The sequence below is a fragment of the Lepidothrix coronata genome, unplaced genomic scaffold (genome assembly GCF_001604755.1).
Source record: "Lepidothrix coronata isolate B3197 unplaced genomic scaffold, Lepidothrix_coronata-1.0 Scaffold25, whole genome shotgun sequence".
In the NCBI taxonomy this organism is placed as follows: Eukaryota; Metazoa; Chordata; class Aves; order Passeriformes; family Pipridae; genus Lepidothrix; species Lepidothrix coronata.
This window is the reverse complement of record NW_016690205.1, coordinates 1,952,944-1,965,321: the sequence shown is the minus strand read 5'-3', so window position 1 is coordinate 1,965,321 and position 12,378 is coordinate 1,952,944. Positions and strand designations below refer to the sequence as shown.

Here is a 12,378-nt window from a genome sequence, read left to right as displayed (position 1 = left end):
CTGTCTAGGAGTTCATTTATTGCTTAACTTCAAGGTGGATATTGGTGTCTCCTGGAAATCCCACACTCACTAATATGCTTCTCACAAAAGGCAGGCACTGGGTTACACAGAGACTCAACTGATTTCCACCTAATCAGACAAGGGGCACTGGCATCTCAACTCCCACATGCTGTGACTCTTCCCTTCTGTGTTCCCAATTTAATGGACTGTTTTCAGCTCACACCATTCCTTTCAAACTCCTCACCTGTCTGGATCTGCCAGATCCTCAAAAAAATAACAAAATCCTACCCCAGTGGGATGTCACAGAATGGAGTTGTACAACACCTGCACCACATAAAAAACAATCTCTCAGGGGCCTATTCCATCTCCACACCTTTTGGAACAGCAGACAACTATTTATTAAGATGTATTGTAGTTGTCAACCTGTCTCCATTCATCTTAATATTTAAAGCTATCATTTATAACATGACAAGACTTACCTTCCCACTATTAATTTAATTGTATTTGTGCAGACACCATTCAGAGCTAGAGCCAAGGAAACAGCTACAAAACAGAATGAACAAACAGAACAATAACAACCTAAATACCAAGCAATAAATTGCAGCATTACAGCATTTGATTCCCAGACTGAAACCTTTGCTGGACTGAAAACTGGCTGATCTTTGCAGCCTTCTGTTTTACTTATTACCCAGACTAAGAACAGACCCCAAAGCATCATAATAATCATGACTTACTTTGTTCTGCTTTTACTCTTGAGAAATCTTATTTCCCCACACAAAGCCAGCTCTCCTGTCATGCCATTTGCACAGGCATAAACCACCAAATGGGAAAAAAATCAGAGAATAAAGCACTGTGGGTTTGCAATTTTTTAGTTTCGTAATTTACCAGGTGGAAATCTTAGGTCAAGGAGAATTCCTGTATATGTAACATATATATATATACACACATATGTGTATGTGTGTTCATATATATATATGTAAAACAGTCCAATTTCAGGCTAAAGAATTGACTTTTGGCTAAAACTAGAACTGGATGATTTTTTTATTTTCCTTTCGAAAGGATGTGGATGTTTTGATTAAAAATCTCAATGTTTTCCCCTTACATTTGCTCCCAGGATTAACCAATTTTTCTAACAAAATTGGAGTAATAAACAGGAACCTACCTACCAGGTAGGACTGCATCATCTTTTTTATTTGTTGTTGCATGCCAAGTCTGTAGACTTTCTGAAGAACCTCATCTCAAGCCTGTGGAGATCCCTGCCTGGATTTCAGGGGCACTTGGATCTAGCCTAGAAACTCCTTTTGGGTTAAAACTGATTTAATTTTGCAGTCCACACCGTAGCTCTCTGTTACAAAACAAGGGCCACTGAATTTTATTTCCCAAAAAGTTACTAAGTAAATCTCTGATTTGCAGGAGAACATTTACAGTAATGTAACTTTGGATTCTGACAGTTCCATGAGCTATTTTCTCATTGGGCTGCTGCCCCAGATGCTGCACTTCAGCAGCACTCACCCATAAAATCTTTGCCTGAGGATGCTATAGATCATAAAAATGTGTGTTATAGATTTGATTTTTAAAGTAAAAAAAAAAAAGTAGGTCCTTCGTCAAAGCAAAAATAAGGGTTTTCTCAGATTACAGCAATAGCTGCCAGCAAAAATAAAAGCACAACTCAATCCTAGAGACACTCATATTATAAAGAAAGTCTTCCTCTTTCCACCTCTGCTCACAGTGACCACTCAATTCCATGCTCTTTTTTCCCCCCTCAGTTGTTTTGTCTCAGTTTTTGATGGTAATTGCATGGGGAAAATTTTCCACATAGTCAAATGCATGTGACCAGCAAGGTCACAGCACTGAATTCCCCTTTTTAAAAAATACTTTGGAAGACATGCAGTATAATTTACTCTTTTTGTTGAGCTTTGTCTTGATTGTTCATTGTACCCCTGACTGAATCACACTTGCACTGTTGAATATTCCTTACCATGACAATTGAGGGATCAAATGACAGTGTGACTGCTAGGATGATAAATTAAATTTGCTCTCATTTTGTTCCCTTTAGGAAATATTCATATTGCCCATTGTATAATCCAGCCAGTAAGAGATTTAGGTACTTCCAGGGGAAGGCTGAAGGGCATCTCCATGTAGGAATTTAACTCCTCCTTACCCCTGGGGTGCACTGAACCACCTTCTTTCCATTAATGGCTGTACGAGGGGCAAAGAATTTTCATGTGCTTTTAACTTTTTTTCTTTCTTCTACGTGTCATGCCCAGAGAAATTCCTTTGCAGGGACTTCCCAATCATTCATTATGAACATTTTGTGCCAGATCTCTGCAAATCAGCAAAGCTCCACCACAGCTAATGAACCCTCACATCACCAGACACATTAATATACTGACTCCGATTAATGCAGAGCACACTTGAACAGAAATAAGCCACAAGAAGTTCCACACTTATGGCACAAACTGAACAGAACATCAAGGCTGGTGTTTCCTCCAAGTCTGTGCAGCAAGAGGAGTGCTGGGGAAGCTGGCAAGTTTTCTCCTAGACATTAGAGAGGGTATCAAATCAGAAGGCAAAACAGCAGGGAAAAAAAAGGGGTTTTAGAACAAAAAGGTGAGAATAAGTGATGGAGAAACTACCCCAAGTTCCTTTCATTCTTTACACAAGGGGAGGTGAAGCTCAGAACTGTGACTGTGTGCATTTTATGAATGAAGGGTTTTTTCTACTGAATGGACTTGTCAGGAAAATATCACTGTAAGACACTTCAGAACTTACTACAAATGAGTGGCAGCAGCCAAAACAAAACTGGGATCATTTCACACTTGTGCTGGAGCAGCTGGAGAAAGAAGGAGCTGAGGGAATGCAGCCTTGTGCAGAAAGATTTTTCACAGGCAGATACATAATGTCATTTACATCCTATCTAGCTAAGGCAAGGCTGAGTATTGCTTTGGTTTTACTATGTAAGGGCCAATAAATTAAAGTGTAAATCAGCCAGGAAAACAGAATTTCAGAAGGATGCATATTTCAAACATAATGCCAACAAAAACATTTGCAGTTCTTAGTGCTTCAAAGTATCTTCTGCCAGTGGAAGTGCTTTAGTCAATATTGGTCTCTGGCAATATCTATGTAAAAAAGATCTGGGCACGTATCACTAATATTTCAAAGGATATGAAGAGCCAGAATTAGCTGGAACAGCTTAAGACTTACCCTCCCCATTGTCTACCTGTTCCTCTGCTGGAATTTTCTGCCCACAGCTGTAATTAGATGTGACCCAAAACAAGTCATTGCAGTTCACAGCCCAGGATAAAGTGCATATCTAATTCCATGGGCAGTTTAAGATGGAACATCAGCTTTTAATTAGAAAAGCTGAGCCAAGATCACAGATTTTGCAATGGGTAACAGTAAATTCACTGAGAAGCTCAAAGGAAACAATGAGGGTGTAAATTCCTACACTAAGCAGTTGAGTCTCACAGGACTTTCCAGTCAAACCCTTAATTTACAAGAGCTGCAAGTATAAATAAGAGGCAAGTAAGAGATGGGGTGTGACAGAAAAATATCCAGCTGAACAGTGTCTCAGATGGACTTGCCTTTGTTGATCAAATTCTAGCCCTTGCTAGCTGGACTGTGGAATTAAGGCATAGAATTTGTCCATCAGAAACACACCTAAAAACAAAGGCTTTTGTGAGATGGCTTGCACAGAAAACTACTGTAATGGGCTGGGAACACAGACAGGTTTTCTTCAAGGCTTAGACCACAGTTGGAATCAATCTCCAAGAGCTATCACACATTTTCCATCTTTGAAGTATGACATACTTTACCTAAGAAAGCCTCTTTAATTTCAGTCTTGTCTGTTCGACGGATTATTTTCACCACAAAGATGACTGCGAGTGGTGTGAGGAAAGAAATGGCCTGTAAGAGATAACAAATACCACGTGTGAGAGCAGCAATCCCCTTTCAGTCCAGCTGATTAATAATTAGCTTCAGTTAACTCCATTTAAACGGGGAAGCTGAATGATCTTTATCCAGCTCCTGACCTTCAATAAAATGGGATGATTTGTCTTTGAATACATTAAAATTCTAACATAGCCGTGGGTTATAATTGATTTGTAATTGCCTAGAGCTGCATTTAAAGTGTCAGCTTCTCAAATGAAAAAGTAACAGTCTATAAGGCCCACAAAATTCATACCCAGACCTTGTACATTTTTTCCACACTGAGCATTGCTGCCCATCCAGGCTGTGTGCTCAGCAGGACCCTCCTCAACACAACAGACTTCAGCACCAACTTCCCAGCATTTTAAAATGCTCTTTAGCTTACTTTTTGTTTCCTTTTTAACTGCCATTCTTGAATGCATTGGGAAGATCGCGTCTTTATGATTCTTTTGTTTGCAAGTGCTGGATGTGGAGCAAACCGCTTGCTTTTGTTCCAAAGCAGAAAAACAACACTTGAGCACCTACAAGTACAGTCACTGCTTAAGCAGAACCTTATTCTTTTATTGTCAGTACTGCAGGGCAGGATTCCTCCTCCAAGGAACCTGAGATGGCATCTGTGCATCAAAGCCCACCCCTGGTTTCCAGGAACAGCAGCTCTGTTATCACAGAGCAGTCTGGGCTGGGCTGATTCACTGCAAATGGGAGCCAAAAGGCATCTTGGGGCAGTGTCTGCCTGCTGCAGTCTGGCCTCCCACAGCAGGTATTTATTGCCTTTCTCCAGAGAGACACATCAGTTTGTCCCAAGCACAGCACCAGGGAGTTTTTCATTACCAGCTTGCCATGGGAATTACGATTTTATTCCCAACTGGCCCTTCCATCGCCCCTTCTGTCTCAGACTTTCAGTTGCAGAGGTGAAAAGCAACTTGTATTTATGCTTCTTGCTGGTTCCAGCCTAAATTAACCCATTCCTTTCTTGACCCTACAAACCTCTTCACGACCACACTTGTTCAAAAATAAATCCCAGTCTTTCAAAAGCATTTATTCTCTTAAAGAAGAGTGAAAATGACTGTTTTCTTGATTATTGGTTTGTTTGGTTTTGTTCTTTTTTTTTAAAACAAGGCCAAAATTAAGTTGTAAATGGCACATGGGATGCCAGGGCTTAAGTAAGATTATTTTTACTGAGGATGAGCAGTGCCTTACTTTTTAAAGAGCCTCCATTGAAATAAAAAACAGAGGACAGATATGACAAAAGATGTGTGACTCAGTCTTCTTTTCATAACACAGATTAATCCCAGTCCTCATTTTATGCTTTTAGAATATCTGAGTAGGCAACAACATGAGAGTGCACTGTATTTGTTATTTTGGCTCTGCATCTTGCACCAGCTGCCCCTCACCTATATCTGCAAAATATTATCTAACCCAGTGAGCCACACACATTAAAACACAGTCTGGAGTCTGTTCCCCTTATCTGTATTTAGAAAGGCAGTTTTTAAATGTAGATACCAAGTAAAACCAAGTTTTGTTGGCAAAAAGATGCACCATTTCTACTTAAAATTCCCTTCTGTCTCCAGTGTGTGTGAGATTCAAGCTCAGATGCCAATGCCACGTTAGTGCTCCAGAAATGTTCACTTCTCTCCATCCTCAGCAATAGTTTAATTTCTGCTTTCAGAGACAGAGAGTGAAATATAAAAAAAAAGTTAAAGCAAAACCTGGAATTGCTAATTTCTTTCTAAAAAGTAAGGATTGCCAATCAGGAAAGGAAAGAAGAAAGATATCTGCATCCCACTGTTGAAAAACACGTTGAAATATAGCCAAGGCCAACATCAGAGTGGTGGTTTAATGGAGTTAGAAAACTTTTGAACATGCAGGAGCAGCAGAAAATATCAACAAAGAACAGCATTCAAGTGGCAGCTTGTTCCAAATCACTTTCCAATCAATCTTCAGAAACCTGGTAAAACTGCAGATTTCCTCATATTTCACAAGCATGTGAATTTTTGAGAGAAATGAACTATTCATGTCTGTAGTACATCACTGTTCCTTACACAAAAGCATTAGCTGGAAGGTGCTTTCTATTCTGCAGCAAAATGCACATACAAAGAAATCTTGGCTTGCTAAAGCCTCCTGTATTTTGCAAAAAGATTCTGTATGGCTCATCTCTATAATAGATTTGGCAACATTCTCATGAGCAATACTCTCCTCACTGCATTTCAGCACTGGTTGTTTTTTTTTTCCAGCAGTGAAATATTCCAACATTTGCCTGGCTTTTGTGAAACATGGACAAAAATCTCTCTCATTTATTATAAATCCTGGCAAGTCAGAGATGCGCTGAAGTTACAGGGACTCCCACACACTTCCATGCACTCAAGGGAAGTGGGCAGTGCCTTAAACTTTCCAAGACAAGGAATATCCACTGACAGACAGAACAAGGCTCAGAGCTTTCCATCCTTGGCTACCCATGCAGGAATCAGCTTTGTCTAATCTGAGTTTTGGTTTGGAGTATTCACAACATTTCAATTCAAATCTCTCTCCATATAAATTAATCCTGCAGTTCACAGTGATTGTGTTCTGGTGAGCCATAACCATACATTTCAATATCTGAGTACAACACTAGTGGTGAGAAATTGTTTAGATAACAAAAGCTTGTCATCAATGCTAGAGTTGGATTTTTCTTCTTTTCAATTACATAAATTAGAAAATAAAAAAAATATCTAGAAATTAGCTCCATTTCTTAATTTCAGCAGCTGTTCACTGAGTTACTGACATTTTTAAAACCTGAGCCAGAAAGGGAACACAGACCATGCAAAAGCTGCTGACACTGAGTTGCCTGAAGTCCCACCCACCATGAAGTTTATAAAAGCTGGCTTTGGGAAGTGCTCAACAGGGAAGTGCATTACAGTTATATCCCAAAATTGTGCCTCCCAGTGGCTACTGCCTGGAGAACAAGAGGATGGACTAATGATTATCACAACCAATTTGAAAAACAGTTCCACCATCTGCAGCAAACCCTGGGCAATGATTCACTGTTGGCTCCTGAACTCTTCAGTTATAAACACAGACCAGAGAAATCATGTAGCAAAGTAATGCTCAGCATAAGGAAAAACAACAGAATTCAATTCACCCTTCCCTAGTACAACAATTTAATGTTTGGTTTGAGGTTTGTTTTTGCTTGTTTGTTTTTCATTTGTTTGGTTTTTTTACACGGTTCTCTTCCATTTCAGGAAAAACACATATTTTCATTCATCCTGGCTGAAAAAGTCTATAATAGAGCTGCTTCTTAATTCAGTATAAACAACATGTTGGCAAATTTAAAAGCAGGCCTTCAGCCTCTGCCTTAGAAGGCTGGGATATATGGTCACCTCATAAAAGGACTCTTTGGAGTCAAGTATCTCAGTGTCTAACACGCCTAAACCAAACTGGATTTCACAATTTAAGCACTTCACCTAACAAAAGCATGGCAAGGTTTTGTCAGGTCAGACCCAACCAGCTAACTGAAAAGGCTTCACTACTCATTTCTCTAGCATTCCTCTAAGCTAAAACCAGCTTAACTCTTAAACTGAAAAATCAACAGTCATAAATTCAGCCACCTGACAAAGCTGCTTTTTACAAACTCCCCATGATTTGCTATGTTTTGTCATTTTGGACATCCCTGGTTTGGTAAATAGTTGTCTTTAGAATTAAAGGAACATCCTCTGCTTCCAAAAGATTTTCTGCTGCTTAACAAATGAAAGTGTACTTAAGTTTACAGTCATCAAATGACCAACAAGCCTTCGGTACTTACAAACATGAGACGTGTAGGGATGTTGTCTGATTGCACCAGAGGATTTTTGTACAGCCAGATCTCTTCTGGTTGGATAACCCGCTGGAATGGATCCAAAAACTCTGTAAAACTGAAAACAACAATTAAAGACACAAGTTTTTCACAGTTGGAAATGATGACCAAAAACCCCAGAAGAGTTCTGCTGATTTAAAACTTCTCCCAAAGTTAAATATGTATGAATTGTCTGTATCAATACACTGCTATCCTACCTCATGGATTTTTAGTAATACAAACTTTACAAATATACCCTTCAGAAATGGCTTTTAAAAGTCTATATTCCACAACTTTATGAAAGTTCCATAAACACTGCTGTGGAGAATAAATTGCCTTCTTTGTTGTTTGTTTTTTTCTGGTAGGAGAAGTGTGCAAATAACATTGAGGGATTAGATAAATCATGTAGCAGGTCTTTTACCCTGAAGAGATTTTATACCAGATATCAAATCCAAAATGTCTCTTAAATGCCAAGATTCAGACTTTGAAGCATGACTGTTGTATTTGCAGGATCACAAAGCAGGGATTAAGAAGCAGCCCAAACAATTCCTTCTACTGATGGAAAGAAGAGATAACTTTAGAGGGTATCTCCAAAAGAGACTTACTCCTAAAACAGAATGGGCCGTCAAGCTTAAGAAGAATCTAGGTATGCCAGAAAAGTCTCATTCTACCAAAACAGACTGGTTTTAATTCCATTATTATGTCATTTAGCTCTCTCACAAAGCAAGCAAAAAAACCCCCCATCCAAACAAGCCAAAAACCCCATGGTTTTGTAACTGTATTACTTTGAAATGAAGAGCATCAAAATAAAGTGTTGAGGTTACATTGCTCTATAAGAAAGTAAATTATTTGTGTGGGTACCTTTCATCATGCACTGAGAGGGAAAGCAGGAATTGTGATCTCTGACTGTATTAAGATTCAAAAACCTTTTATGACTGCATAATTTGTCTCACTTCATTTAAACCACACTCCTTTTTCCACAGTCCTTCACTGTTCTTTGAGTTTTTTAGGCTTTGAAGTCATATCAGACATCCTGGGAAGTTTGGCCTTTGCTTTGCATTGCTCATTTCAGGTCTGGTTTATTGGCACTCAAAGACAGGCTGTGGAAAGAAGACACAGGGACCAGTTTTCTGCAGACTGGTGTCCCCCAGTAAGCCCAGCCAGAACACAGAAGTGCAGCAGCCCAAAGCTTTTCTTAATGTAAATTTTCCTAAGCCCAAGGGCTTTAAATCTCTCCTATAATAGCAGGTTTTATACCAGTAACAGGCACATCAACTGACTCTGTAAGGAGAAAAAGCTCAAAGCGATTTTTAAAGCAGAGTAAAATTAAACCACACTCATATATGCAACTCTCCCCAGTGCAGATGAGTCCTCAAATCCAGCCAGGTCAGCTATTTCCTAAAAAACAGTCTTACCCAGTCTTCTGGGTCTTGGGAAATCCTCCTTTTCTCCCTTCTGAGGGCTGACCTGCTGCTCTTTGTTTCTCACTGTAGTCTCAGATCTCAGCATCAGCTCCAGTCTCCAGACACACTCCTGCCCGTGGGGGGTTGGAACTGGATCACCTTTAGAGGTCTCTTCCAACTCAAAATTTCCTATGATTTTCTGACCCCCTTCACCTGAGGACAGTCAGACTCCCACCAGAGTGTGCAAAAGAGCTCAACTGGCCTCTCCTCTCCTTTCCTTTCCTAAAGGAAAACAACAAAATCTGAGGACCAACCACGTCAAACACACTCTTGTCACTTGTAACAATAGTTATTTTTCCTTCACTGACTTCCATGGAAAACAAGATTATTCTGGAAGCTTAAAGAGCCTGGTACTGCAAGGAGAATATTTGCTATTATACTCAGCTCCTTCAAATCCAGAGTCTGACCCTGCTCTCCAAAGAAGGTGCAAGGGGAGCTTCAGAAGTGTCAAAACACTTTGTTTCGGTGTTTTTCAAAAAGAAAACCTGAATTTTTTAAGTTTAAAACTCGATATTTTTTTTTTAAGTTTAAAAAACAATGGCTTGCACAAGACATGAAAGTGGAAGACATTTCTAAAGAACAGTTCCAGGAAATAAACAACTTCATGTATGAAAAATTCATTTTACACTTCTCTCTTCAACTAGAAAAATAAAGGTCAATTCCTAGACCATGTGAGCAACTTTGGTTCTAAATTTCAACTGAGTCCTAAAGTATATTATTTTTGGTTTCAGTCTTTAAAGATATTGATGGCAATATAGAGAAGCAATTAACTGCTGGTTGAAAGGGTTCAGTTGCTGAGCAGGGTCACAGGCCTGGGTATGATGCACTGTCATAAGATTTAGTGCCTTTGAGAGCAAAATAACAGATGTGCTAATGAGATGAAACTATAATAAATAATAGAAATAATATCTGATTTCAGTTGAGGACTGATTTTCTGATTAATACATACTCATCTGTACTCATATAAACAATGAGTAATTTCAACAAATCTATCAATGACAGTAATCATTATTATTATTTGATGTAACAAGTTTTGTATCCACTACATATATAAATCTGATTATGTATTCATTTATCTCTGGCTTTTGTTCTGAATGTCTTCCAAAAACAGTGTTCAAATACGCTGAAACAAATGAAAAAAAAAATAATAAAATTCCTGAAACTGGGTAAAATAATTTCAAAATCACTATTGAAGGAGAGAAAAAAAATAGATGCAGAAGGCTGCAGATCCCATCTGTGTGAACAACAGAAATAGAAAGCAAATAGTTAAAGCAAAGTGACTGTATAAAAAGAAATCACTTTTTTTTTTTTAATCTTCTGAAAGAGCTCAACAGCTAATTAAATTTTTATGCCAAGACTCATAAGAGAACAATTCTCTTCTTTTTTAAAGCTTCACCAATGGGTGACTGGATATGAGATTTCAGTAGCTTGAAGGCAATTCCCCTTGTACTCTATTAAACAGTCATGAGGACACACTGGTTTCTAAGCTGCCTGACACTTGGTGATTTATGTTCCTTCTTCCCAACCCAAAGCACAGTCTATCACTACTCCTGAGCCAGCACAAGCTTGTTTAAATGACTGGATGCTACTAGAAATTAATGTATTCCTCAGATAAAGACAGCTGATTTCTAGACATTTTCTATCATGGCTGGAATTACAAACCCAGCCATGGAACGTCCCCTGGTAGCAGGTGGGCAAAAAAACCACCTTACTTTGTATTAGTACATAAAAATTTAGTCTTAGGTTTTTGGCCTGAGATTTTCTTCAGATTTACCTATTTGTCCAACATTTTTAACAGTTTAACAGGCATGGTTTTGAACACTTCAGTCTGATGATATTTATGTTTCAGGCATAAAAGGACATCCATGAACTTCAAGAGCCTTTAACTGTGACTTTCAAAGCACGCTAAGGGAAACAGGAGCCCTAATTCCATTAAAAACATCCCCCAGCAGCAGGTGCCCAAGTCTCTGTGGTTGCTTTGGACAATTCCCAGGTTCATTAGCTTCATTTCCATTTAACAGCAAGGAGCCCTTTTAAGATCATTTCATGCAAGCACCACATCACAGCCAGACCCAGGTAAAAGTGCATGGAAGTTTCATGATAATATGGACTAATAAATAATGCTTTCTGGGGGGGATTTTTTATGAAATCATTCACTGGTAAGTGCATGAATCAAACCTTACATAAATATCTTGACCACTGCCTGGCCCTCAGCAGCACAGCCCTCAGCTGGTGGGCAGGGGAAGAGTGGGAACTGGGAATTTTTGCCTTTTACTTTGTCCCTTGCAGACAAGGCTTTTCCCAAGTGACAATCCCTGAGAGGACAGAGCAGTACATATGGGATGGCAAGAAGAGAAGGAACATGAACTCGAGGGAGCCAGGATTTCCAAGAAGTAAAAACAGGGGATAAAGACAAGATAAGAGATATTTAACAGTGCCACAAGAAATTAATTTAGAAGAACTATAGTTTGAAAGTAAAAAAAAGGACTTCTTTCTTCTTGGACTCTTTTTGAAAGAAAGGAGAAACTTAATCTAATGTAATATATTATTTTACTGCAGAACAAATAATTAAGTTGCCATATATATATATATGGTGTACCTGCCATGTTAAATTGTCCAATAGGTTGTTTTGACATGAAAACTGCGTGGTTGTGAGCAGTGTCAGAGATGCTGGAGTTGTCAGCAGGGCTCTGTATTGTTTGGCTTATTTACAGTGTATTTACACAACACCTAACTCAGTGAGGGATTCTCACACAACAGATTCACAGCCCCAAACTTTCGAAGGAAGAGCCATAAAACACAACACATCATAAGGCACCACAACTGAGAAGATAAAAAAATTATATCCTCAAAGCCAGAATTTGCTTTAGGGGTTTCCCACAAGTGATTTAGGCTAAACAGAGCCTGAACACCCATCAGCTGTGTGAACACTGTTTATCCACATCCTCTTTGCTCACATTTAAATCCAGGACTTCAGCTTATCCATTCTGAAACATGCTTATAGTGGGAAATGCCTTCATGTCATGTCATTTGATATACCTGGAGAGAACAACTTATTTCCATGCCATGAGAAAACCTAGGCTTGTTTATTCCCTATAGGTAATATTAAAGAAAAAAAATGTAACTTCTTGGTGGTTATTTTACAAACTCCTGCAAAGACACAAAATATGAAAAGCTTGA

The 12,378-nt window shown here is 38.9% G+C and overlaps 1 protein-coding gene across 1 annotated transcript in view; it reads right to left on the bottom strand.

The window, feature by feature from the left end:
- PLPP4 (phospholipid phosphatase 4) overlaps positions 1-12,378 on the bottom strand; it is a 52,650-nt gene that overhangs the window by 27,096 nt on the left and 13,176 nt on the right. Inside the window, exons 2-4 of the mRNA XM_017809346.1 lie at positions 7,706-7,814; positions 3,816-3,906; positions 480-543 (exon numbers count right to left, since the gene is read on the bottom strand). Coding sequence (XP_017664835.1) covers positions 480-543; positions 3,816-3,906; positions 7,706-7,814 — 264 coding nt within the window. The remainder of the gene's footprint in view (positions 1-479; positions 544-3,815; positions 3,907-7,705; positions 7,815-12,378) is intronic.